The following is a 26,087-nucleotide window of genomic DNA, read 5'->3' on the forward strand; positions in this document are numbered from 1 at the left end:
CTTCTTATCAAATTTTGGGTTAGTCTGAAAGGTCTTGTAAGTTTGACAAGCAGCCATTTATTTCAACACGCTTTCTTCTTATCATTTCGTAGAGTCATGTGTTTATTATACTTTTATGGATAAGCTATTTTATATCATCTATTTTCTTTTTAGATGGGTTCGATGGATTGACAAATTGGCCCAAATCAAATGGGCCGAAGTAAACCAGCGGAGTGGGCTAAGCTTGGAATGAAACTCCAGGCTTGCTGGCTGTCCATTCTGACAAAAATAATCTCAACAGCAAATGCAAGAATTTGCAAGTGGAATAAATCGGACATTGTTAATCTCGTGTTTTAGTACGTCTTTTGTATCAAATTTTCGAAGTTGGAATCTTATCTAAAAGCGTAGACGTTAATAAATATTATTTATTATTATAATTTAATTTAAAATTTAAATATTATAAATCAAATTATATAATATGAATAAATAACACTATTATTATTAAATAATTTTAAAATTATTACAATTTATAGAGTGGGTCTTTTCATCATAAATAATAAAATATTAAAACTTTTTAATAAACTCGACCTAAGTCAACTCTTAAACGTTAACTTAAATATCGACTTTTGAATAAATTTTGAGTAATGTTACTTATTTGATCATTCTCGATTATATAGGCTAATTTGATACATTTTGAATAAGTTTATATTTATTCACTTAATTGAACAATTATTTAAAATATTATCAAAAAAATAAATATGATTAAAAATAATAATATTTTATATTTTAATTATTTGATATTACACGAAAAAAAAAAGAATAATGATTAAGAGATCGATGGATATTTTTAATTTTGGGGTTAATTTCGTTCGAGAAAGGAAAGTCAAGTCAAAGAATAAAAACATGATTCTCGTAGTGAACTAATCTCTCCTCCTAAACAAAGAAAAGTAAAGCATGTCCGTTGCGAAATCAACGAATATCTTCTGCGACCACGAGCTCGCCCGGGCCGTTACTCTCTCCCACGTGGCTCACTCACCGTCTTCGTGTATTCTCTCTCTAGTCTACACGTGCATGTCCAATTCTCTTTATTTTTATTTTTTATATTTTTTAAACAGCGCAAAACTCCATTGTTCTCCTCCTCCTTCTTCTTTCACGTTAACGTTATTGTTTTGCAGCTCTAATGGCGTGGATGCAGAGAACAAAGAGTTTTGTGCTTAGAGAGGGAGAGATTCAGGCAGCTCTTGGCGTGCTCAGTTGGTGGGATGAAATCGACGAGTCAGAACAATGGCAAAGAGGCATTTACTATACGCTATGCGTGTGTTATGCCTCAGTTTCCTTTGTTGCACTGGTGCGTTTTTTTTTTTTTTAAACTTTCGGTCTCTGATAAAAGATAAATTCTATTTGCAGTCCCGGAGATTGTATGTGCAGGCATTTTATTAAATGAGAATAAGTATCCATTTAAGAGAGATACTTTTGTAATTTTAAAAAATTTTAAAGATAAAATTGTCTAGACTTGTATTGGAGTTCTCAAATGGGGACTGTACCTAGCATTGCTCCCTGATAAAATCACATTTTCGCTTTTTCTTTCAAAGTTCTTGAATTATATATATCAATGCATACGATCGCCGGAAAACATGTTCGTTTCTATAAATTTCGAGCCTTCATGTTGATTACATCTCTATATCTGAGGATAATGCTGTGTAATAGGACGGATCATTGACAAGGTGCAAATGTTTGATGATATACTGTGGCATTGCTAGCCAGTCCTTTATGAAAAACAAAATCTGTTTTTTATTTTATTCTATCAGTGTTCCGTGAATCATTGGCAAAACTGGTGTTGTTTCTTCTGAATGTTGGATGTCTGGAAATAATATTGGGTAAAATTCCTCGAATTTTTATGGACGAGCATGGCACAAGGGTGGCAAGGAGCCCAACAGAATTTCTCGACTTGATTTTCGAAGTCAAAATGGGAATCTTAATCCTTGAGAATGAAGTTAAACGGAATTAAAACGGTTACTCCTTAGAGTTAGCAATAATATTCTAAAGTCAAGGACACTCCTATTCATTAAAATATATATATATATATATATATATATATATTCAAGGATTGCACACTGTTACACATACATAGGAGAAAGGCATAAAACCATTACTAATTTCACACAATCTGTTCAGTAAAATGTTCTGTTTCTTGTTGTTTATTGTCGTATCCATTGCCCTTCATGACACTCACCAAATGAGTATACTAAACTTAGTTTTATGGTGGAATTCTCGTTTAATTTCCAGGTACAATTAGTGCGCATTCAGTTAAGAGTACCAGAATATGGGTGGACAACACAAAAGCTTTTTCACTTGATGAATTTTATTGTGAATGGATGTATGGGTCATGTTCATTTTTCATAGTTTTTCCTATATCTATTTTTATAAGCTTGCTAAAATTAAAATTGCATTTTCAGTGAGGGCTCTACTCTTTGCTCTCTACCAAAGTGTGTTCCTTATTAAGCCACGGGTACGTGTTAATTCTGAATTCTGGTAATCTGGAGTCCAATATTTGGTGCTATTTGTTTCTACTTTTAGGAACTAAACATAGCACCTTGTTCAACATACCTGAAAAATAAATCTTGCTTTTGTGCGATAATCATCCTGGTTATTTTCTCTGTAAAACTGTTAAAAGAAATTTTCAACTGAAACATATATGTACGCAGGATGCAAAAGTGCTGATTGGACCATTAGATTCTACCTGTTATAGATGAGTAAAATGCGAAAAAAAGTAAAATTTTCTGAAATGTCTTAAATGGGTACAATTATCAATAAAAGGATCTTCCAAAGCCAACCAGTGGGTGCGAGTATATGAGAGAGAGAGAGAGAGAGAGAGAGAGAGGACTTCAGATTACTCCTGGAATGCCTATATTTTAGTATTTGTTCTTATCAAGCCAATTCAAGATTCTAAATATCGTTATAAGTGATTATTGTAACTATAGCACAGCTAACTACTAATCTAATTCCCAATTTCCAACCACTAGTTTCCAATTTTGGGTAATCACCGGCTGACTGCTGTCTGTTATGGCAAGCTTTTATTATATCATCTTCATCACATAAGAAACTGATGACCTGCTTCACCCTTTTGCATCAATGGAATTGGTGAGGAACATATCTCTTCGGTACTGCAGGCAAATTCTAAGAGTTAACTTACATTTATGCTGTTTATATGGCTCTTTAACCATATAAACAATAAAATTACAAGAGGTAGGAAGTGGGACAGGAGTTGAAGTACAGAAATACATGAAAGAAAGACATAGCTGAAAACTTACTATTTGGTTTGCTAGTAGAAATTTTATCGTTTAAGCCTTCCTGGTGTAATGGTTTGTGTATGTGCTTTATGAAAAGAAAAAGGATTAAAAAAAGAAAAAAAGAAAGGCAAACTCTGCTTTATTATAAATTCATCTTCTTTATTGCAAGTTTTTTCTGGAGCACTGTATTATGACCGTATCATCATCTATTTTGACTGCACTGCCTTAAACTATCATCCTGGTACAGGTACTTGAAATGGTGCTTATGGACCTTCCCGGTCTTCTATTCTTTTCGACTTACACATTACTTGTTTTGTTCTGGGCGGAGATATATCACCAGGTGTGCATACTTATTTGCCATAAATCATTATTTGTGTCAATTAGTAGCAACCAAGCTATAATTGATATATATACACACGGATATGTTTGGTCTTTGTTAACAGGCAAGAAGCCTACCAATTGATAAGCTTAGGCCTGCTTATTTTGCATCAAATGGATTTATGTACTTTACACAGGTAAGGGAGAAAAATCTACTTGTAACGAGGCCCTGAAGAAATGACAAAGATTCAACTATGCTAATTATGTTTGGTGTGTCTGTTTCTCAATTGTTCTTTTACAACAATAGGTGTTCATCTGGATATTCATAAGATTAAGCCAAAGTCCTGTTTCAGTGAAAGCCGCTAAACTCTTCTTTTCAGGTTAATATTGTTAAGACCAAATTTTCCTATGCCATTTATATGTATTTAGTTCTTATGAGTAAATGCACTTTACCTCCACATACGGAGGTGAGACTGGAATTTTTTTTTGGAGGGCTGGAAGCTAGTATTGGAAGGGGCATTAGTGAACAAGTGACAGAACTCCATGCCTTCTTTTTTCTTCTTCTTCAATCGGCCAGGGTGTCCCACGTCCCGGTGCCATCTCCATTGAAAAACTATCATCTCATTCAAAAAATACCACCTAATTTAAGTCGTCATGGTTCACCCCCAAATTTGAAGTCTTAGTTTTGATTTGTCCCCTGTCCAAACCAGCCATAAAATCAGATGGAAATGCATGTGAAAAGTCCAAATCATCCATAATGTGAAAATTTTGTACAATTTATATAAAAAAAATCAGCTGTACAAAGAAATTTCGAGAGATGGTGACAGGCTCCATTGCTTGGGGTGAATAATTTGTCCCATCAACTTCATGAATGCCTTTAAAAGAATCACATCATTTTCATATATCATCCTAAAAACTTGGTGTTGGAACTGCACAATGTAACAACGACCAAATAAACAAATAAAGAAAAGGGCAGCTATATTTCACACCCCAGACTACACCACATGCTCATACAAGCCATCAAACTTTAAATCGCTGATCCCTCCCCTTCAACTGCATTCTCATGCAAATTCATTAACAATAATTTTTGTCTCAAGTTGTCTTCTTTGACCAAATCAGTCGTAAAGCTGGGCAGAGTTATACGTGAAAAGCCTCTTCTATGTAAAAATAATAGTTTCAATCTTTTTTTTCAGTCATGTCATTCTCTGTTGCTCTGGGATTCCTGATATATGGTGGGAGGTAACTGCTTGATCTAAGCACGAACACAGTACCCTTGTTCCATGCCATAAAATGTGCACTCATTCAAAATGTTTATGCCTTCTAGGTTATTTTTCATGCTGAGACGCTTCCCCATCGAGTCAAGAGGTCGTCAGAAAAAGCTATATGAGGTTTGTAAATAAGGTGCCTGTTCGAGTTGTTTAATTGGTTTAAATGGAGGAGAGAAACTATATCCTGGTTACTGGCATTCAACTTGAAGTGCGCTATGAAAATTTGTCGAAAAGTAGGGCTGTTTTACTAATAAAAAGGAAGTTGGTGTTATTTTCCCTCAATTATTTCTGTTGGATATTCTCTTTAGGTGGAGTTTCAGAGAATTATTTTTCCTACCTAGCTGCTTTTACTTTACCAATGTATTTAGTCCCTACAAGTTGTAAAGAACTCAGATACTTTTTATACTTGTATGGTAGAGAAGCATGATCATTGACACATTCCAAAATCAGAAAAAAAAAATGATGAATGAAAAGGAACCATGAAAATGTCTAGGAGTATGTGGACCATAATGAGAAAGAAGCAGGCAAACTGACCTGGCATTGCTAAAAGCATTTGGTGCCTAACCTGTTTTCACTGGCAGGTTGGCTGTGTCACAGGAATTTGCTGTGCTTGCTTCTTGATAAGATGTTTTGTGGTGAGTTCCTTTTGATGCTGAGATTTATGCAAAAAACCCAAAAGTTTTGAATTCGTGACAAGGACATCTGTTTTGGTTTCTGTTGTAGCTTGCTCTTGCCACAGTGGACAAGGATGCAGATATTGATGTCCTGGATCACCCCATCTTGAACCTAATATATTACATGGCAAGTTTCAGAAACATAATCTAATGTTTGTATTCATAGAATAGTTTAGGGGAATTTTCTTTCATCTTTAGGAATGCTGCATATTCCTCGTGTGGCCATATTGCACCAGTAGATTGTTTCCATAATTCTTGTGTCAGCCTCCACATTAGGTTTCTTTTGGCTGGAGTTTTATAATTGGGTTGTATGCTTATGAGTTATGATTACTTGCATTAAGTAAAAAATACTCGAACCGCTTAATACTTTCCATTTCCGGGAACCAAAAAATGCAATTCTCATCCAAAGGCTACATTTGGGGGACATGAATATCCTCTCCCTTCATCTTCATGAAAAAGAAAAGAATGAATTCAAATGCTATTGCTACCGGCTTTCCTGTTGTCTTCCTCCCCTGCAACAATGGTGGATTTTGCTTCCACCGGAACTTCAACTTTTCTCATCATAATGGAGAGTAGTATGGTAAAATATTCATTATGTACTGGACTGGCATTGACAATTGGTAAAGCTAATTGCGTCTTTCTAATTTTACTGTAATTAGTTTTCACCGTCTATGCTTTTTGTTTTTTGGGTACAGTTGGTAGAGATTGTTCCATCTGCTTTGGTGCTCTTCATCCTGCGAAAGTTGCCCCCCAAGCGTGTCTCGGATCATTATCAGCCCATCAGTTGAAGCTATCTATTTAATTTTAATATGGTAATACTGAGCTTAAATTCTTTGGAAGGTTCTGTGATCCACTTTGAGCTACTGTTTAGTTTCCCATGCATGCTCTCACCAGAACTCTCTCTCTCTCTCTCTCTCCCCTGTAAATTCCTTCTAATTTCTTATTAGAACGAAAATCATCTTTATGAGTAATGGTGTGATAAATTGAGTACACCTTTCAAGTCTTCTAGAAGTCAGATTAATAATGCTTCTTCCATGAACCATGATGGGAAAATGGCTGTGTTAAGAATTACATCTTTGTTTATGTTGTTTCCTTTGTAATCGTACTCAAATTTGCACGAAAACTTGCATCCACTTCGAAAATATTTATTTGCCTTGGTATTGAAGGTTTGTCCTGACACTGCCCAAAAGATTAGAGACTATCCACATCATTGCTTTTAAGAAAGATTGGAATTTCAAATGGTTCTCAAGGCTTGATAAAAGAGTCCAGTTTCATTATGGCTTTAAACTTCTGGGTATAGGAGCAGGAAGGCTCTATATAATCAATCTCTGTGGGTTTCGACTTCAAGAACCAAATTGACGTCTACTAGAACTTGTAAGATTATATTTTGCTCTTTTTGCCTATATCTTAGTTAATATTTATGTGCCCGCCCGAAACTACAAATAAAGAAGTCGTATGAAATGGTATATAATAAATTTAACATTATTCCTCTCCTTTCTATAATATGTGGCTGTAGGATTCTGGACGAACAACATTTCTGTAATAATTTTAGGCCTCATCTGCTTTTGTAGATGAGATGAGATAAAAATTAAAATTTGAATAAAATATTCTTAGAATATATATATTTTTTAATATTATTATTGTTTTAAAATTTGAAAAAATTAAATTATTTATTTTATTTTGTGTGAGAATTTGAGGAAGTTATAATAATTAGATGAAATGAGATGTGTTGTGAAAACAAATGAGACCTAATGTCTCTCTGGATTTTAAAAATAAATCCAAAAATTATGTGCTATATAACCACCTAATAACTGATAAAGAACACCATTCTCTTTAGAAGTAAAAAACCATACGGGTCATATTAGAAATGTGCTTGTTAATACAATCCAGCTGTAAGCCAATACTGTCTTCTACAAACATACAACAAGGTATTTTACTAAACCAAGTCCCTAGTGAAGCCTGAGAAAACAAATTACAATCATATAAACAGCTGTGCAGAAAACTTGAATGTAGCTGTAAACCTGCTAGAAAATCATGGATGACATGACATATCAGACATCATATTTACAGGATGGTGATCTTCATGATGCAGCAATATAGCCAGAGATCTTGAAGACAGACTGGACAAATCGGAGAAGATCGAAGGTTTATTCAAATGCTATAGACATAAAAGTGTCATCATCCAACAGCATCTCATCATCCAACAGCGTACCAATTTTAATCACATCCTCATCCCCATCAACTGTTTCTTCAGAACTACTCAAAACCATATTGCACGCCTGCCCAAAAGTTATAGTGGAAAGAACCAGTCAGAATTTATGACCGTGTGGTAGGGAGTAGAAAAGGAGATCGTTTGGGAGGCATGAATAGATCCATGCCAAACTAAGACAAGACCTTTCAAACACAAAGTATGACAAAAATGAGCGGGGACACCATTTATGGATAATCATTTAAGAAAATGACATTTTTCTTAGATGATTACACATTTAAGATATTGCATTCTTAAATAAACAAATAAAGAAACTTCTAAAACATGTATGTATATACCTTAGTCTCTCGGAACCCTTCAACAACTGTTAGCAGCCTACGGTATTGAGCCCGTGCCTCTGGATACTGTACCATAGACTTCACCCTAGATAGAGCTTTTTGCAACCTTTCTTCTGTCTGTTTCCTTCCTTCCTTGAGAAAATCGTAATCATCCTCTTTTGAGGGTGCACTTTGTGGATTGGTGTCCTTGTGTGCATCTTGTCGGAAGCCCCGCAAACCGATCTTTTTACGTCTCCAGCGCAATATAACCTTCTCCAAAATACCTACAGACCAGATGATTGTTCTATATTTTTTTCTCACCTGGTGTCCCCTTACATGGGCCTTTGCACCATAAAATTAACAATCAGTGCCATTTTCATAATTGACAGCTTATAAGTTTGTGTTAAAGAACAATTAATAGAATATATGATTTCATAAATCATTGGTGAAAAAAGCAGAAGTCATTATGGCCCGATGGGAAACAAATAGTCAACTCAGCCAAAGACCAAATCCTAAAACATGTTCTAAAATATAAAGGAAAATACTTTAGCCACAAATGGGATTACACAAAAGCAATCACACAAACTGATATGGCTTGATGTGATTCGTCAAATTGTAAAGTTATTTTTACTGTAAAAGAGATCTAACAGATCAGATAAAACCACGTCAGTTTGTGAAATTACTTTTGTATAATTCTTTTGTAGATTTAGCACTCCTCTTTTCTTAATTAATTAAATCTATTTCCCAAAGGATGTCTTTGCAGGTTGTTCAATAATTAAAATTCATCTGCTTACTGTGACAAGTATCATCTTCATTTCATGTTTTGGAAGGGGGGGAGAGAGAGAGAACAATGACATTTTTAAGATCCTCAAGAAGGTAACAAGGGAAAAGGAGAAAGAAAACCTGAATTTTGACAATTCTTTGACGGGTTATTAAGAATTCTTTTCTTTTCTTCCAGCCACGGAACTTCTTCTGTATTTGTGTTGCAGCATGATGGGCTAGCCCATCACTTTGTTTAGGCTTGCGTGACTTGGCTGATACAATTGAAAGGGCACGTCCATCTGATAGTCTACCATCATCATCATCATCATCATCATACTCTGTTATCTTTCTTCTCTCAAATGAATGCATCCTGAACATTTGATGTATGCGATCAGCAGCTTGTGTGGCATTGCAGATGGCATTAAGTGAATCCTTCAGTGACAGTGCATCTGCCGCGTCGCTATAATTCACAGGCGTTGCTGTCCGTTCTGAAACTGTTTGCACAGCATTCATTCCAGAAACTTCTACTGTTCCATCTTCTTTTTTATCATTCACCGTTAGGGACTTGAGGTAGCTTGTCAAGGAAGACTCAGCAAGAAAACCAGAGATTCCTTTGTGTCCTTTTCCAGATGCCAGGTCTGCAGGTGTTCTACCCAATGGGAATTCGGGCGATGGATCAGTCAATGCTCCAGGAACTGCACCCAGAGAGACAAGGAATGCTACTGTCTGCTCTCTGAATTTAACAAGGACACAAGTATGGAAAAAATAAGCGAAATATTAGTTGCTTTGTACATGATACAGATTTCACAGTAGCTGATACAAATTGCAATTCAACCCAACACAAGCAACAACAAAAAATTAGTAAAAATTTGTGTGCAGGTTACCTGCACATGAACGAAGAAAACCAATGAGAGACTATTTTTAGCAAGTAAAAACTAATGAGAAACTTAAAGCTTGAAAGGTCGAATATAAAAGTAAATAAGGCTTTCCTAACCATATGTATGGCAGGGCATTTTAGTTACATAATGGGATTACACAAAGGGCAAGAGAGGAAGAATCTTTAATAGACATCTTGCACAAGCTACAACCTCTTAGATGGCCTCTCCATCTGTAATGCAGACTATATATGGGAAAAAACTTTGTGGAGTTGCATTTCCCGAGTCTAAAATGGCTCAGGGTGGGGAAGGCTAGGCACTAACTCAAAATCCCTAGGTTGAATTTAGTAATAAAGAATATAACCTAGGCTCAGTAAAATTTAGAAGAACATAAAAATAAGATATCAAGTTCCGAGGATCTTGCCTGCCACAAAATGCAGCCCAATGAAGAGCTGTCCATCCATTTACGTCCCGGAAATTGATACTGACTTCTGCTGTCAAAATTGGTTTCATAGCCCAATCATAACCAAGGGCAGCTGCTAAATGTATCACACCTTGCCCGTCATCATCCAATATACTTGGCCCTTTACCAGCTTCAGATACTTTACGAAGGAGCCATGAGTACAACTTCTCTTTCACCAACATTTTAAGGGAATGCTCCTTCATTTCATGCTGGGATAAATCCTTCTGCAAGACTGGCTCTACCATCTGGTAATATTCCTCTTCCTCCTTTAATGAAATAATCTTACTGATTAACTCTCGTTTCACAGTAACACTTTCTAAGTGACTTGGAGGAGTGACAGACAGAGACAGTAACCTCTCAAGTTGCAAATGAAGACGCATTTCATTTGCAGCACCGCTGTAGATAAAAGCAATGTCTATACCTTTAACAGATCCCACTCGATATTCAAATTCTCGCACTTCACTACAAGCTAACCTGTTGGAACAAGTTACATAAAAAGGGACTTGTCCAACAGCATGAGGTGGAGCTCGGCAGCAAAGAACCCCATTGGCTAAAACTTCTGCAGCAACCTCCAGTTCGCCAAACATGCAAGACCAATCACATTTTGTAACCTCAGGTAGACTCTTAAAGAATGTTCCAATTATCAGAACCTGTTTTGATACACAAATTGAGAAGAAATAAGAAGTAGATCAGTATTTTTCTTTAACAGTACACTGGCATAATTCAATAAAGATGGTAAAATACACAAGTTCAGAACTTGGAAAAAAGTAACACTCCACAATAAACTTGACTTGTGAAAAAGTCAGGAAGAAAAGCGGTAGAACTATTTGGAAAATTACAAAAGCAATTTACTTGAGCGGGAAAAGGCAGAAGCATAAAAAGAATGCACAGATTAGCAAAACAATAAGAACATAAAAATACATATGCTATATGAAGTTACAGACTGCCCTGTACGATTCAGCCTTATCTAGCAGATTGTTTACATTTTCTTTCTTTTCTTTTGTTAAAACTAGAAAGTTATTTACCACTTAGTCAGAAAGGAGGACAGAACATAAATATATAGAATCTACACACAAATACACACACAAACAGTAAGGCAGGTAAGATCACAGTGCAAAAACAGTATTTTAGAATTTGGGTTGATGACCTTTCTTCTTCTTCTTCTTTTTCTCTATAATTTGCAGGGATAATATCTTAATATATTTTCATTACCTCAGTTTCTGAGTCTGTGTAAGCCCATTTCGGTGAAAAATCTAAAATACTAAAAAGCTGGTCTTGAGAAATAGAGGGACTCAATGAGGAATCATCCACTACATTTCCACATTCATCAGTGCTCCATGATATACCAGACGAGCTCTGCAAATGCAAATCATCAACATCTCCAAGTTCTTTTGTAGCCCATCGAGAAAAGCTGTCAACTTTCTTCAAGCTCTCTTCTCCATCTAATAATGATTTCTTTAGAGTCAAAGCATAGTTACTATTTCCTTCAATGGGCATATCAGTTTTGGAATTTGATTTTATTGAAAACTGAGGTTCATAATTTGTAAACTGTTTATTCTGTTCACTTTGCAGAATTGGATGAGTAGTAAACAGCTCCGGAGCATTTCTCACATCCATATAATGAATTTTAGGCTCAAATATTGTCATTCCGAGATCATATGCCAAGTCCAGATTTGATGACTGGTCCATAGGCCATGTGGGCAACTGTACTGAATTATCGCCAAAAGAAGTCTGCATAAAAGAATCTAAGATCAGAACATGAGAATAAAGAAATGAACTTAAGAAGCATTAAAACAGAGGAACAAAAGATTTACTACATATGTCATGAATGCAGAATTAAAATGAAAGCAAAAAAAGTTCCCTCATCCACCCCGTAGAAAAAAAAAACAAAAGAAAATCAAACAAAACAATGACTAAGATAGTGAGCAAACTAATGCTTTAAATACTAGGGACAAAATATCTAACAGGTTAGCATTAGTGGTCACTAAAACCAAGTACGGGTGATCTTAAAAGAGCTGCTTTTGGCCTTAGTTATCATTCAATGACTGAATCAACAGTCCCTCCGTCTAAACCATGAATCCGTTGGAAAGTTCGGTTCAGCAGCCAACACATCCAAGGACATGTAAAGCAGCAGTATATTAACATGGGTGTGAACAAATGGGTAAGGGATTAGGATAGTCATTACCTGCCAATTTGAGTGCATTGGCTCAAGATTTTGAACCTCTTCCTTCAGAACACTCCCACCTGTTAAATATTGACCTCGAGTCAAATCTTCTTCACCAAGAACAATTCCAGTTGAGGCAGATTGGAGGGCAGTCAATGATTCATGAGAAGATATAGAAGAATGGAACCCTCTTGTAGAGTGTTCCAAGACTTCTTTCCAGGATGCCAAATCAATTGCCTCTTGAGAACCAGTCACACAAGTAACATTATCACTATCACTAGGTCCACCTTTCTGACCTTGAGAAATATAATTTCCACCAGGAATTGATGACAGACCACGACTATCTGGTGAGAGTTTCAAGTATACAATCAGGTTAACTTCATTTAAAAGCTAGTGGAATGAGTAAATTGTATGAATGGATATGAACATGTAAAGAAAGAAAGACACACAAACAACACATTTACCTGCAGGGGGATACAAAAAATAAGAACTCAAGGCACCAGCATCCATCCTATCTGTCAGAGGACCATTCTGCATCGGTGACTCAAGAAATGAGCGAGATCTCGAACTTGCTTGGTAACTATCCTCTGCATTAAATCTCACAAAAATTATAACAGGCATTGACATGCATGGTATAAAGTATGTAGATTTTCAGTATGTCATGGTTCGGTCAAAAGGGTGAGCAAAAGACAACCTCTAGAACCAAGATCAGAGGCAAAAAATACCAGAATCAGCATCTTCACATAGTGATGTTAGAGAACTGCTTGGGCTTGGTGAATCAGTATTTCCACTAGGTGCTCCTTTATGGTTTGTGGGAAAGTCAGAACTCAAAGGGCTGCCCTTTTGGAAATCTGATGCAACCTCATCTTCTCTAATGCCTCCAATATTTGGCCTATTACCCTGATGGGAAAAGTAATCCAAACAACAAGAATGCACAGATTCCTTAGCAAAAATATATGCATGATACTGATACTGTTTCCACAAAACTTCGAAATGTAATACCTTGCCAAGGAAAAAAAAACTAGACCTACTGGAATCCTAATGTCATAGTATGAAGAGCTAGGATATGGGCCATCTTACAAATGAAAAGTTTTTTGAAAAGTTATATGCTCAAAGCTAGCTACAGAAAAACACTTGCCTGTTTGTAAAACTTTGTATTTGCATTTTTGCATATACCTAAATATACTTGCCACGGAGTGTTGATTTTTAAATTGTCTCAAAAGCAGAACCTCTAAAGCAGTGTTAAAAATAGCTAAAACATATACAAGTGTAATATAAAAGGGTCAATATCCAGTCCTGGTCGCACCTATGTGCGACTCATGGGAGGGGTGACTAGGATATAATCCTATCCTCAAGAATATTTGTTTTCTTTTTTTCCCCCCTACGTGGAAGGCCTACTCTCAATACTTGAATTTACCCACTTGTGATTGGTAGCCTAAGGGCTGGTTTGAATTCAAATATGAGATAAGATGGTTTTAAATGAAAGATGAAAGTTGAAAACAATATTGTTAGAATATAATTTTTTAATATTATTATTGTTTTGAGATTTAAAAAAGTTGAATTGTTTATTATATTTTATGTGGGAATTTGAAAAAGTTGTAATAATGAAATGAGATGAGATGAGATAAAGCACTTTCCGAATCCAAACGGAGCCTAAGACTTTACCGTTGCACCAGGCAATGGTCCCTATTTTAATATTTGTTTTTTGACCAGGCAATGTTTTTAATATTTGTAATATGTTAATATGAAATAATGTACACAAATATGTGCGAGTAGCACACACTTAATGTATGTGGCATAAAATGGTAAGATTTAGCAGCTAATGAGATAACTGAGTTTTTTTTTTTTTTTTTTATAAGTGAATGGTAGTATTAATATGAATAGGCAAAGCCCAAGTACACAATGTAGTATACAAGAGATAAAACCTATCTAGTTTGCTATAAAAGAAACAAGAAAATCATGTTCATTTAATTTAAGCCATTAAAATCTAATGAGATCACTGAATTGATTTAGCCTATGTGGCTTTCTAATGATGAGTGCTTGGACTTGAAACCCCACCAAACAGGTTTTTGACTTATTTTGACTGGAAATAACCCAAGTAGAGCAGAGATGTGGACAGGTCTGCATTCCAGCAAAATGTATCCACAGATCTGCACTCAAATCGTGAGAGCTCGAATTGAGAGTGGGAGCGCCCCCCCCCCCCCCCCCCCCCCCCCCCCCCCAAAACAAAAAAACCCAAAGCAGCAACAAAAAAAATGGAAGGATGACAACAATAGTTATAAGAATTACCTTAACTTCCAGGTAGTGGACAAAAACGATGTGCATCAAATCCCTGCAAGAATCAACAAGCTCAAGATCCAGTGTACTTGGGCATATGCCTAGTTCTATCAATAATATTTTTACGTATCAAAAAAGAAATCAGCAAGCTCAGAAGAACCAAAAAGAAAAACAAACCCAAAATTGTAGAATTTTAATCATTCCATAAAACATAATGTTTATCAAGTATACAAATTTCACACCTAATAATTCCACAATTTTAATCGTTCCATAAAACACAATGTTTATCAAGTATACAAATTTCACACCTAATAATTCCACATTAATAAAAACTATGTTGAAAGGAGGAACTGGGAGACAAAGGTGAAAAGGAAAGAAAGAAGAAATTATGTTGAAATAAGAAAATGTAAGAAGCAGCAGTAAATAAGTAAAAGCAGAAACACAAGTTCCTCATGCATTACAAGATAAAACTCAACCCTTGTCATTCAATCCTTAAGCACATGCTAATTCAGGCCTTGCAACAATCTCACAAACAACCATGTCATTATCATAAAGTAAATATCACAACGTAGAATGAGTAAGAACACCTAACTTCGCCCTCAAACCACCCACCTTCAACACTTCATAGGCAGCCTTTAGGAAAGCCTACTGTAAGGGCCATCAGTCCAGAAAGTTTTTTTTTTTTTTTTTTTTTATAAGTAAGAAATATTTATTGATAAGCGCAAAGGCACAACCCAAATACGCAGGGAGCATACAAGAGCAGTCCATAAAATAAAATGGAACATGGAATCTACTATAGCTCTAATGTGCACATGTTGATGAGGCCCTCCAACTAATCTCCCACCCTTGGTGAATAAGAAAAAAGTACCAAGGAGAAGGAGCACTCTTATCCAGGTAAAGGCTCTAAAAGGGCAAGACATACTCACAGCTGAAGAAAATACATTACTAGCAAGTTTTGCCTTGATGACGAGAAAATATGTATTTTCAAAAGTGAAAAGTATATGACTCTAAAAAGAATCCTTTTTTTTAAGGTGAAATAAGTTGGTTCATACTTACTGTTCAAGCAACCAATAGCTGCGCCTTTGAAACTTTTCGTTCTCTTCCCCATGAGCGTAATAGCAGTGTAGCACATCAACACTACCAACCTAAAAGTGCTTGAAGAATGTTACCTATCAGACGCTTGGGAAAATTTAATATAATTCATGAAGAACTATTATTTTCATCAAACAAATCTCGGAACAAGAGATATGAGTAACTCCCTCTACCCATAATGACTGTTTTGCAAACTTACCTTCAGCTTCTCATGAGCCTCCTTCACGGTCTTTCCATCTTTTTTCTTCCTCCAATTATGTCCATCCTTTCTAAAGTATCTCAACACCTTCCTATCAAAGAGAAAAAGAGAACCACCTGGCACGGGGGAATATGTGTCAAGTTATCCAATTAAGATTGAAGCAAAAAGATGATACGATCTTTTGATAGGAGACAACATTGTTGCATACTAACCAAAAAACTGAACAACAAATCATCCCATGATTGGAGAATTTTCAGACAATATATATTCTGATTTCGGGGACAGTATAAGACTAATAACATTAAAAACAAATTTTAATGGCAAGAAAGACATTTGGTAAAACCAAAAAAATATATATTTCGAATGTCAAAATAGTTACAGCACAGAAACTGAGAAACTTCAAATTAATCCAAGAAGCACAGTTTTTATCAGTAAAATAATCGATGCAACACTTTCATGTGTTGGATTTAAATAATCCTAGAAGCACTTTTTTCAAACAAAAAAAATCACTAGTAATTCCTTGCATATGGAGGGGGAGGGAAGCAGCATCCCAAATGTCCCCCCATTTTACGTGTGTAAAGAATTTGCTAAGCATCTTTCTTATGGATTTACCAAGTTTGGGGTCCAAGTATTTTAGAAACCTTACTCTCCCCTCTTTTTTATAATTTCTCTGATATTTTCCATTTTTGAGCATATATAGGGCAAAATATTGTATTTGAGGACTGGGTTTGACACCAAAAGGAATTGTAATGTATGAATGTGTGGTGTTCGGCAGTATTTTGGTAAATATCTGATGACTAGGTTTAATTATTTTTCGTTTTGGTAATATCTGCTAGAATCATACTTGGGGGCCTGTTCGGAGGCTCTGGTGCAATCTGAAACTTCTTATAATTACGAAGAATTTCACAAATTTCAGCAGGCCGCAACCACCGATGCTGGGCTTCTGCTAGTATTTGTTGAATATCTGCACACAAAAAATCAGACTGTCAAATCAGTAAAAATGTACTCTGGAGCTAAAGTTGAGAGATACAAACCATGGGACATTGTAAATTGGTAATGAAAGGAAAATGCGAAGGATAGTCATCTATTGACAGAGAGGTCGAGTACATCAAAGAGCAGGCAACAGAGAGCAAGAAAGCTCTCTAGCCCACGCATACAAATAGGTTAAGAAACGTTGAGAGTGACTTTATGGTATAAATAAGTACCGATCGGTCAATTCATACCAATAAGACGCTTAGTGAAAATACATCAGTACACCTCCATACTTTTAACTCTTCCACTAGCTTTTGTTTTACAAATAAGAGTTTGGAACATTTCTGTGGCCGCGGAAACATGAAACATAGACAAAATAACTTTATAATAAATTAGAAACCAGCTTCGACGAACTAATCCGAAGACACTATTCTCCCGGCACCAACCAGCTTAGCTGAACCAAGAAAAGGAGTGTTTAAGACTCGAAAGTCGAAACATCAAATTATAAATAAAATTCTCATTATAATTCCGTCGTTTTTTCAGGCTTTTGCAAGTATTCAAACAGACCGTAACAAACCTCCAGTGGCTCCAACCAAAATAAAATAATTAATTATTTCCGCTGGAAAATAACACATAAAACCCTAGAAATCTAAAAAGGCATCGACTAATTCCCCGAAATTCTACATGAGAAACTACCGAAATAATAAAATTAATTAAAAAAATAAAGAGAACTGATAGAGAGTTTGTATTAGGAATCTGACCAAGTCGAGGAGCAAGGCCGTACAATCCACGCTCCGCCATGAGGAAGACTTGATGAATCAAAGACCAGAGTAGCAAAGCATGGAGTCGGATGGAAATGCTAAAAATTTGTGAGAGGCTTCTTTCAGGTCAGCGTTTCAAATGACGTGAGGAAGTAAAATGGACGACACGGTGCCGGTGGCAATATGAAGTTTGCTCGGGATGGAAGATTCGGAAGTCAATTCTTAATGGGTGTGCACTGCTGGCCGAGCCATATGGAACTTCTTCGTTCAGCCGAATGAAGGTCGAAGGAAAGTGCGTCTGCTCTTTTTCTTTTCTTTTTTCTTTTTTCTTTTAATTTTTTATTTTCTTCAATTCTTTTTCCTGGTGAAATTCTACAAGATCTTAACCGTCCGTGCAATGAAATCCCCGTATCTCATCCGCGAAGTGCACCGTTGCCGTTTATACCATTATTATTATTATTTTTTACCGTGTTGAATCACCGTCAAAACTCAAAAGTATTGGTCGTCGACTCGTCGTCAGCTTATGTCATAGAACCACGATCGTCGGACGAAGATTCGGATGAAAATACGCGGTTTGGCGGGTGAGTTGGCATATGTTGGGATAAAAATTAAAAGTTATAAATTAAATAAAATATTATTAAAATATTATTTTTTAAAAAATAAAAAAAATTTAAACTATTTATTATATTTTATGTAAAAATATAAAAAATTGTGATGATAAAAAAGTAAAATATTTTTACTATTTAAATAGAACTTAATGATTAGGCTCTAAACTTGATGTGCTTAATATCTAATATCATAAATTTTATAATAAAAAATAATAAATTCACATTACCTTTCATAATATCTTATATAGTAATATTTAGAAAGGAGAGATATTTTTATAAAATATTATAATTTTTATTACTCAAAAATAATAATAATAAATAAGTAAATATACTATTGGTCAAATGCTTCGGACGTGGTAGCGTAACCCAATTTCAAAACCTTGACCTTGATTTGATAAAATCTTTATCGTTTATTGAGATTGATGAAATCTACTTGTATTAATTGTGTATTAAGTAAAGAAGATCTTGATTCAAATTAGATATACTACAATTGTTCAATCCCTTCATCCTCCTTTTATAATACTAAATAGTGTTGATGTCATGTTTTGTAGGCCTAGACAGCTCTACACAGATAGTGCTCAAATTGTCACCTGCACAATAGAAAGGGGGACCTCGAAGTCTGTTGTACCTCCAATGCTTAACTTAGTTGTGGTATAGAATATGAAGATAAAATAACAATGAAGATGAGTGTCAAAGTTAACCTACTTGTTTGCTGCAAGTAGTGTTTATTTATACTTGCCGGCTTGGTCTCCATGGTAGTGAGGTGTTGTATAGTAGGAAATAACGTATTCATGCCATCTATACGCTAAGCTATTTTTATACCGTCTGCTTGTCGAGCTATAAAGTGTTTAGGTTCGATGTGTGTAATTCGGGTTTTGGGTCGCATTAAATGCAACACACTTTTTGTTCTGAGCCGTATTAAATGCAACGTACTTTTTGCACTAGTTTGATTTGAATGTGGCGTGCTTTCTGATCTGAGTTTCTCCTATCCCATTAATGCTCGGTGTGAAGTACCTTATATTTTCCCCAACATTTATTCTCCCTTAAGCCTATTCTTTATCCTCTGATTAGGTTTCTGATGTAAACATGGTTCAATCTGGATCTTATACCCAGGTTCCGACTCAAGATTTTCTAACCTGTTCAGCCCAACTCAAACCTCATATTTGGGCTCTAACCTGGTCTTTCTTTTAGCCCGGCCCAAAAGATTTACTCCCTTCACAAATAGAATGATAAAGCCAAAAATTACAAAAAGAGAGAAATATATAATGGGGAATGGACGAGGCATGTATTGGATAAAATAATTCTAAAATTTATTTATTATATGTTACAATGAGATTATAAAATATAAAGAAAATATAAACTAATATCTATTTTCCAATTAGCCAATGTGATTGTACCACCTTATAAAAATATGTCAAAATTATATTGATTTATATATTTTAATCTTGCATAATTTATCTTAAGATTGTAAAAAAGTTATAAATGTATCATTATTGTAAAAACTGTGTTGCTACTCATGCCCATGATTTTGTCCTCTCGAAGTTATCACTAGTGTAATTTTTTTAAAATATTTTTAAAAAATATATAAATTTACTAGTAGCTATTTCTTTAACCATTAAAAAAATAAAAATAAAATAAAATGTGTAAATGGTCAAATTGAATGGACAAAATCACGAGATTAAATAGTACTATCCTTCTAAAAATAAATAATATGATTTTTATAAAAAAAAAATCAATTACCTCGCTTTATTAATCTAATCTCACGAATATAATTATTATAATACTTAATATTTTGTATCCTTATCTACCAATAATGTGACCGAAGTGAAGTGGAATGGTATAATCCATAATTATGTTCAATATTTTATCAAGCAGTCAAACCAACTTAAAATGAAAAGGTAGGAACCGAAACGCTGACGAGCTGGTGGAGGCATTCAGACATCTTATTTCATTTTATTTTATCTTATATAATTATTTTAATTATTTTAAATTTTTATATAAAATATAATAAATAATTATTTTTTTAAAATTTTAAAATAAAAATAATATTATAATAATATTTTATTTAAATTTTAATAAAACATCATATTTGATCTCATCATTTAAATTGCGTAATCAAACAAGGTCGTGTCTGATGACGGTCGAATCGTGGGCCGAAAACATCGGGATGGGTCGGATCACAATTAATGCAGCCCAATTGTAAGGTCAAACGTTATGACACCGTTGAAAGTTGTTTAGTAGTAAATTCAAACACGTTTCGCCCAATTTTGACGTTTTAAATACATTAATCGCCTAGAGTCTACTAGGTAGACTTGATATTAAAGTATAAAGATGTGGAGCTTAATTTATCCTAAATTAATTATTGATGGGGTTGATTATTTTTTTAATATTTTATAAAAAATTTAATTTTAATTTATTTTATATATTCAAATATATATTTCAATCAATTTACATTAAAATACATGTTAATAAGACCTATAAAATATTACTTTTCATATATCAATTCAGATTATTTGAATTTACCCCAGCATCCAAACACTGCCTAAGTTTTACATATTGGACTCGGCTAAGTTACTTAAAAATAAATTTACATCCACATCCAATGCACACGATATCGTTATATTTTCTAATTTTTTGGTGATATAAATAGTCAATTTAAAGAAGATGACATGTGATTTGTTCAAACCTAAGGTTTGAGAATTTAAATTTTGTAATTTTATAGTTAAACACCAATTAAGCATGTTTAGAATAAACATTTTTTTGCTAATAGTGTAATGGTCTGATGACATATAACTCGATTTTTCAAATGAAAAACTTGGATTTGAACTTTTCACCCACTTATAAAAAGAAACAAATATTTTTTAATATATGTCTGATCCGTACATAGTTGATAGTGTTAGTATCATTCTCTTTTATTTTGATTGCTCTATTGTGAATAAATCTTAGGTTTCGTTTGAATAGTAAAAATATTTAATCTTATCTTATTCTATCATTATAATTTTTTTAAATTCACACATAAAATATAATAAATAATTAAACTTTTTTAAATATTAAAATAATAATAATATTCTAATAATATTTTATTCGACCTTCAACTTTTATCTTAACTTACTATCCAAACAACACCTTAATGAGTTTTGACAAATTCATTTCATTTTCCTACCTGCGTAGTAAAAAACATCATGGCCACTTGTAAGTTCTTTTAAGTTGTTGCTCGTCCTATATGTTTAAACCAATTTTATTTGGAATTATTATAGTTTCAAAGTGTGAAGTATATATTTTTCATATTGTTGATATAATAATATTTTATTTATAAAAGAGTTTTAAAATTATATTTAATTATAAATATAATCATACTATATAAACAACATATAATGTATGTTATTCACACCAACTTATAAATATAATTTTTATTTTATTTATTTCCTACTAAAGAAACCTCACTATATGGTTATTATTCTTATTTTTTTATTTATTTCATTGGCTTTCACGTTTACTTATAAGGTAATTAATAAAGAAAAATTATATTTGTTATGCATTGCATGCCCAAAGTACAAAAAATTAACATTTCATACCTTGATTCATTTATGCGCTAAGATTTTGTCTCATTTATTTTTAGAGATAAAACATAAAATTTTGAATTTTTTTCTCGAGTTTTGTATGTTCAGACAAACACTTTCTGAAAACAGATACCTATTTTTTATCTCACTTTTTTTTTTTTAATCTCAGTTCATCTCTAATTATTTCATCACTGCTTATTGATTGTACTATACAGTATACACAAAAAAATGACAGTGGAGCCTCTCCTTTCTCACTCTTGTGTTCATCTTTCCACAACAAAATTTATAAGCAGAGAATATACTTTTAGCTGTTCACTATTTGCTTGTCACGTATGGATCGTCTCCCATTAGTTGAATTGAGATCCGTACTCTTGACTATTTAAATACTGTTTATCTCATAGGTGAGAGCTGATATTAGTGGGTCTCAATTTTTAAATACTGTTTCATAAAATATTACTAAAAAAATACACAATAAATAGAGGTTCCAGTTTTTATTCTTTATCAAATACTATAAAAAAAAAAGTCAAAACATTTTTATCTATCTCTATAAATAAATACACATATTTTAACAAAATTATTTCATTCCATTTTAATTCATATATCTTAACACTACACATCTCTCAAGAAATCTCGTCAATCTGAAAAACAAACGATGGTACGTAACTTTCACAATCTTACCGGTTAGATTTTAATGATGAGTGCAAAATGTCAATTCCATTGAATAGTTGGTTTGACTTTTCATTTATTACAACACATTACGGGCCGACCACGACGCGTGATTGCGGAAACGGGTCTAGTTTGTTTTTATAAAAGAGAGGCTTTGACACAATAAGCGATTTCCTTGCGGTTTCTTCTTTAAAAATCATACTCTTCTTTTTAAGAATCGTGTCCAATGCATAGCGACATGGTCGAATTTACAATATATATTATAAAGAGTAATTTTATATATAATTATAAAATGTATAAATATTATATAATTATTTTAAAAAAGAATAAAATTTATTATTAAAAAATAATTTTTTTAATATAAATTTCATATTTTATTTATTTATTTTAAAATAATTATACAACGGTTATATAATTTAAAATCATAAATATCTTTTCTTTATTATAAAATATATTATCTGAGTATCATTACTTGTCTTTTTAAGTATCGTGTCCAATGCATAGCGACACATTATGGTCAAAATACGACCAAATGAGAACGAAGGTGCATTTTGGCATCCGCAGAAAATCTTTATCGGTTGTAACCGCCCCGAGTCCCTGCTCCCCGATCCAACGCTTTTATTCTAAACTTCTTAATTGTACCATACAATTTCCCTCCAAGTTCCCCATTATCCTGGCCGTCCAAATCTTCCTTGAATCCCAAGTAACGGCCAATAAAGCACATCACTAGAATCACCACCTACAGATCGCGGAACACAGGATCATAACCCCTCATTTTTCTCTCCGACTTCCCCGCTCTTAAGTCTGTTCGCGGAAGCAAACTCTTCTCCCACGACAAATCCCGATCTCTCTCCGCAATCGCACGCCAAAAAAATTGCAAAACGAGAAAAACCGTCTCTAAATCGTTTTCCGGAACCTTCCGTTTCCTTGCTGATCAAAGATGAACCGGTTCGTGGCGAGGAGTTTGATGCGAGGCCTCATCGACGGCTGTAACCACAGCCGCCGTGGCATTTCGACGGCCTCGAGGGTGAATCCGTTGGAGACCGTGGGACTGGCGAGGAACCACCAGAGTGCGAGTGCACTTGGTGGCCTTTACCGGACCAGAATGATAAGCTCGGTGACGCCGGGGCCCACGACCACCACTTTGGCGGAGAAGAAGGAGATAGACAGAGATGAAGGAGTGGAATCGGAGAAGAGCGACAAGGCCGTGGTGGTGTCGAGCTACTGGGGGACGCCGCGGCAGAAAATCAAGAGAGAGGATGGGACTGACTGGCCTTGGAATTGTTTCATGGTAACGACATTCTCATCAATCTTTAAAGACTGAATCGATGTTTCCGGTGTATATCTCTTACTCTTTCAGTCGTTCTTGTCCTAAGTTAAATTTATGATAAGTTTCGGTGTTCATTTGTTGCTCTATATTCTCGTTGTGTATGTGCGCCTGTTAGATGGTTTTATGCGCTTTTGGTATTGAATTCCGGTGAATTATCACGGGCACTTGTTCTGTTTTTTATTTGTCTCTCCTACTCCATTGGCCATGAGATATTAGAAAGGAAAACGATCAACTCACACTTGTAGGTGTACCAGTACACTTTAGTTTCTGAGTAAGAACTAAAGGATACTCATCAACCACTTTGTGTATTATTTGACCAGTGCCTATCTCGTGAGTTTATGTGACAAAACTCTCGAGAAAACTCTCGGAAAGTTTTCTTTAGTGTCTACATACTAATTGTTACTTCATTTTTGTGGTAGCCATGGGACTCTTATGAGGCAGACCTGTCAATAGATTTGAAAAAACACCATGTGCCAAAGGCTTTCTTGGACAAGTTTGCTTACAGGACGGTGAAAATTCTTAGAATTCCAACGGATATATTTTTCCAGGTAAGTCAGCCTTTTCATTTGTTGGGTTCTGGTCATCAATAGAGGTGGATATTTTTCTTAATTAAGTGGGTGGATGTTTATATATGGAGAAAATGTCTCACCCTGTACCTTCTTCTTGCAGTCACATAACTTTAGAAAATTGTGTAAACGATGATAGACAGACCTCTATTTTTTTATTATATAATAAACTTTTGCATGCACTCGTCAGTTTGAGCCGTTCATTTTGTCATGAAAGTTCGTTAAGGTTTCTTTTAGTTGCTTGTTCTCATCAACTTTAGGTGCTCATTTATATCTCTACTGTCAAATAGCCATTCTATTCGCTTGGTTACTTTATTATCTGTACTTATCCTCAAAAGTGAAGAATAATTTCTCCTAAAATTCTTTTCCTGCTGGGAATAGCATGGTACTCAATAATTAACAATAATATTCACTCAATTCTATTCCTTCTAAAATAAAGAATAAACTAAAAACTAAAAATTAAAAAAAAAAAAGTTGAAAGAACTAATTTTATGTCAGATATCTCTACTTTTCAATAAATACGCCAATATGAAGAAGTTCAACTGCTTTTTTATGCTGACAGCATCTGCTGGCAACCTTTAGTGGTTCTTGATGTTGCTGCCAAAATATATGTGAATTTGATTTCAGTTTGTAAGATTTTTTGCAGAGACGGTATGGGTGCCGTGCAATGATGCTGGAAACGGTGGCAGCTGTTCCTGGTATGGTTGGAGGAATGCTGCTGCACCTAAGGTCTCTCCGCAAGTTCCAGCATAGTGGCGGTTGGGTCAAAGCTCTGCTTGAAGAAGCAGAGAACGAGAGGATGCACCTAATGACCATGGTGGAACTTGTTAAACCCAAATGGTATGAAAGGCTGCTGGTCCTTACTGTGCAGGGAGTTTTCTTCAATTCCTTCTTTGTTGTTTATGTACTCTCACCAAAACTAGCCCATAGAATTGTTGGTTACCTGGAGGAGGAGGCTATACACTCGTATACAGAGTATTTGAAGGATATTGAGAATGGTAATATTGAAAATGTTCCAGCTCCTGCTATTGCTATAGACTACTGGAGGCTGCCCAAGGATTCAACTCTAAAAGATGTTATAACTGTCATCCGTGCTGATGAAGCTCACCATCGGGATGTTAACCATTTTGCTGCTGTGAGTACTGCTTGCCTTTTCCTTGATCATGCTCTTTACTTGTTAACAACATTGCATAGTCATATTTATCTTTCTGAATGTATCGAGATACCTAAAATGTCGTAACGTTTAATTTTCCAGTCTATATATGTCCATTACTTGATGTTACATAGCACTTTTGGAAATCAATCACTGTTTCAGCGATAAAATGACGAGCAAATTTACTTATTAAAAAAAAATGATGAGGAAATTTGTATTGATGCAAAATGACAACAATAAGAGAGTATTGATGCAAATCTAATCTGTTCCAAAATCTAGTCTTACTCTAATTTTACTTAAAAGGGTTTCTTTTGGAACATATTATTTTGCATCCAAATATGTCTACAAGTAAAACTTTCGATCTAGTCATATTGTTGTAGCATCGTGTTTCACATCTTTCCTCTCTCTCTCTCTCTCTCTCTCTCTCTCTCTCTCTCTCTTCCCTTTTGAATTGTTTTAATTAGTAGCTGCTACTTGGACTACGAGAAAATTCTGTACCTCGCAAATTTTGAGTTTGTCATTACAATCATCATTATATAGTGCCTATATATCAGTTCTTTTCTTTGCTGGATATATTTCATGCA

General features: G+C 34.5%; 3 protein-coding genes across 7 annotated transcripts in view; 2 read left to right on the forward strand and 1 right to left on the reverse strand.

The window, feature by feature from the left end:
• Window positions 1-891: 891 nt before the first annotated feature.
• Window positions 892-6,521, forward strand: LOC121255458 (tobamovirus multiplication protein 1-like). 3 transcript variants are annotated; one of them, XM_041155803.1, is made up of 13 exons: window positions 892-1,024; window positions 1,155-1,327; window positions 2,266-2,356; window positions 2,436-2,488; window positions 3,517-3,609; window positions 3,713-3,784; window positions 3,895-3,967; window positions 4,781-4,826; window positions 4,912-4,975; window positions 5,437-5,490; window positions 5,579-5,656; window positions 6,225-6,394; window positions 6,426-6,521. In XM_041155803.1, exons 1-12 carry the CDS (start codon window positions 934-936, stop codon window positions 6,315-6,317), a joined length of 981 nt encoding a protein of 326 aa, XP_041011737.1. In that variant the 5' UTR covers window positions 892-933; the 3' UTR covers window positions 6,318-6,394; window positions 6,426-6,521. The 3 variants fall into 3 exon arrangements, with proteins under 3 accessions (XP_041011737.1, XP_041011735.1, XP_041011738.1); XM_041155801.1 differs by having other exon boundaries at window positions 6,430-6,521; XM_041155804.1 differs by lacking the exon at window positions 3,713-3,784 and having other exon boundaries at window positions 6,430-6,521.
• An 849-nt stretch (window positions 6,522-7,370) lies between these two features.
• Window positions 7,371-17,921, reverse strand: LOC121255351 (calmodulin-binding transcription activator 2). 2 transcript variants are annotated; one of them, XM_041155622.1, is made up of 13 exons: window positions 17,621-17,921; window positions 16,732-16,851; window positions 15,888-16,003; window positions 15,653-15,741; window positions 14,609-14,651; window positions 13,045-13,219; window positions 12,784-12,906; window positions 12,341-12,663; window positions 11,368-11,886; window positions 10,117-10,805; window positions 8,959-9,550; window positions 8,077-8,397; window positions 7,371-7,808 (listed from the first exon to the last, which is right to left on the reverse strand). In XM_041155622.1, the coding sequence occupies exons 1-13, from the start codon at window positions 17,658-17,660 to the stop codon at window positions 7,677-7,679; spliced, it is 3,282 nt and encodes a 1,093-aa protein (XP_041011556.1). In that variant the 5' UTR covers window positions 17,661-17,921; the 3' UTR covers window positions 7,371-7,676. The 2 variants fall into 2 exon arrangements, with proteins under 2 accessions (XP_041011556.1, XP_041011557.1); XM_041155623.1 differs by lacking the exons at window positions 16,732-16,851; window positions 17,621-17,921 and having other exon boundaries at window positions 15,653-15,750; window positions 15,888-16,002.
• A 5,275-nt stretch (window positions 17,922-23,196) lies between these two features.
• LOC121255448 (ubiquinol oxidase, mitochondrial) overlaps window positions 23,197-26,087 on the forward strand; it is a 32,295-nt gene continuing 29,404 nt past the window's right edge. For both annotated transcript variants that reach the window (XM_041155789.1, XM_041155790.1), the window contains exons 1-3: window positions 23,197-23,745; window positions 24,204-24,332; window positions 24,997-25,485. In XM_041155789.1, the coding sequence (XP_041011723.1) occupies window positions 23,395-23,745; window positions 24,204-24,332; window positions 24,997-25,485 (969 nt within the window). In that variant the 5' untranslated portion in view covers window positions 23,197-23,394. The remainder of the gene's footprint in view (window positions 23,746-24,203; window positions 24,333-24,996; window positions 25,486-26,087) is intronic.

Source organism: Juglans microcarpa x Juglans regia, chromosome 3D (genome assembly GCF_004785595.1).
Source record: "Juglans microcarpa x Juglans regia isolate MS1-56 chromosome 3D, Jm3101_v1.0, whole genome shotgun sequence".
Lineage (NCBI taxonomy): Eukaryota > Viridiplantae > Streptophyta > Magnoliopsida > Fagales > Juglandaceae > Juglans > Juglans microcarpa x Juglans regia.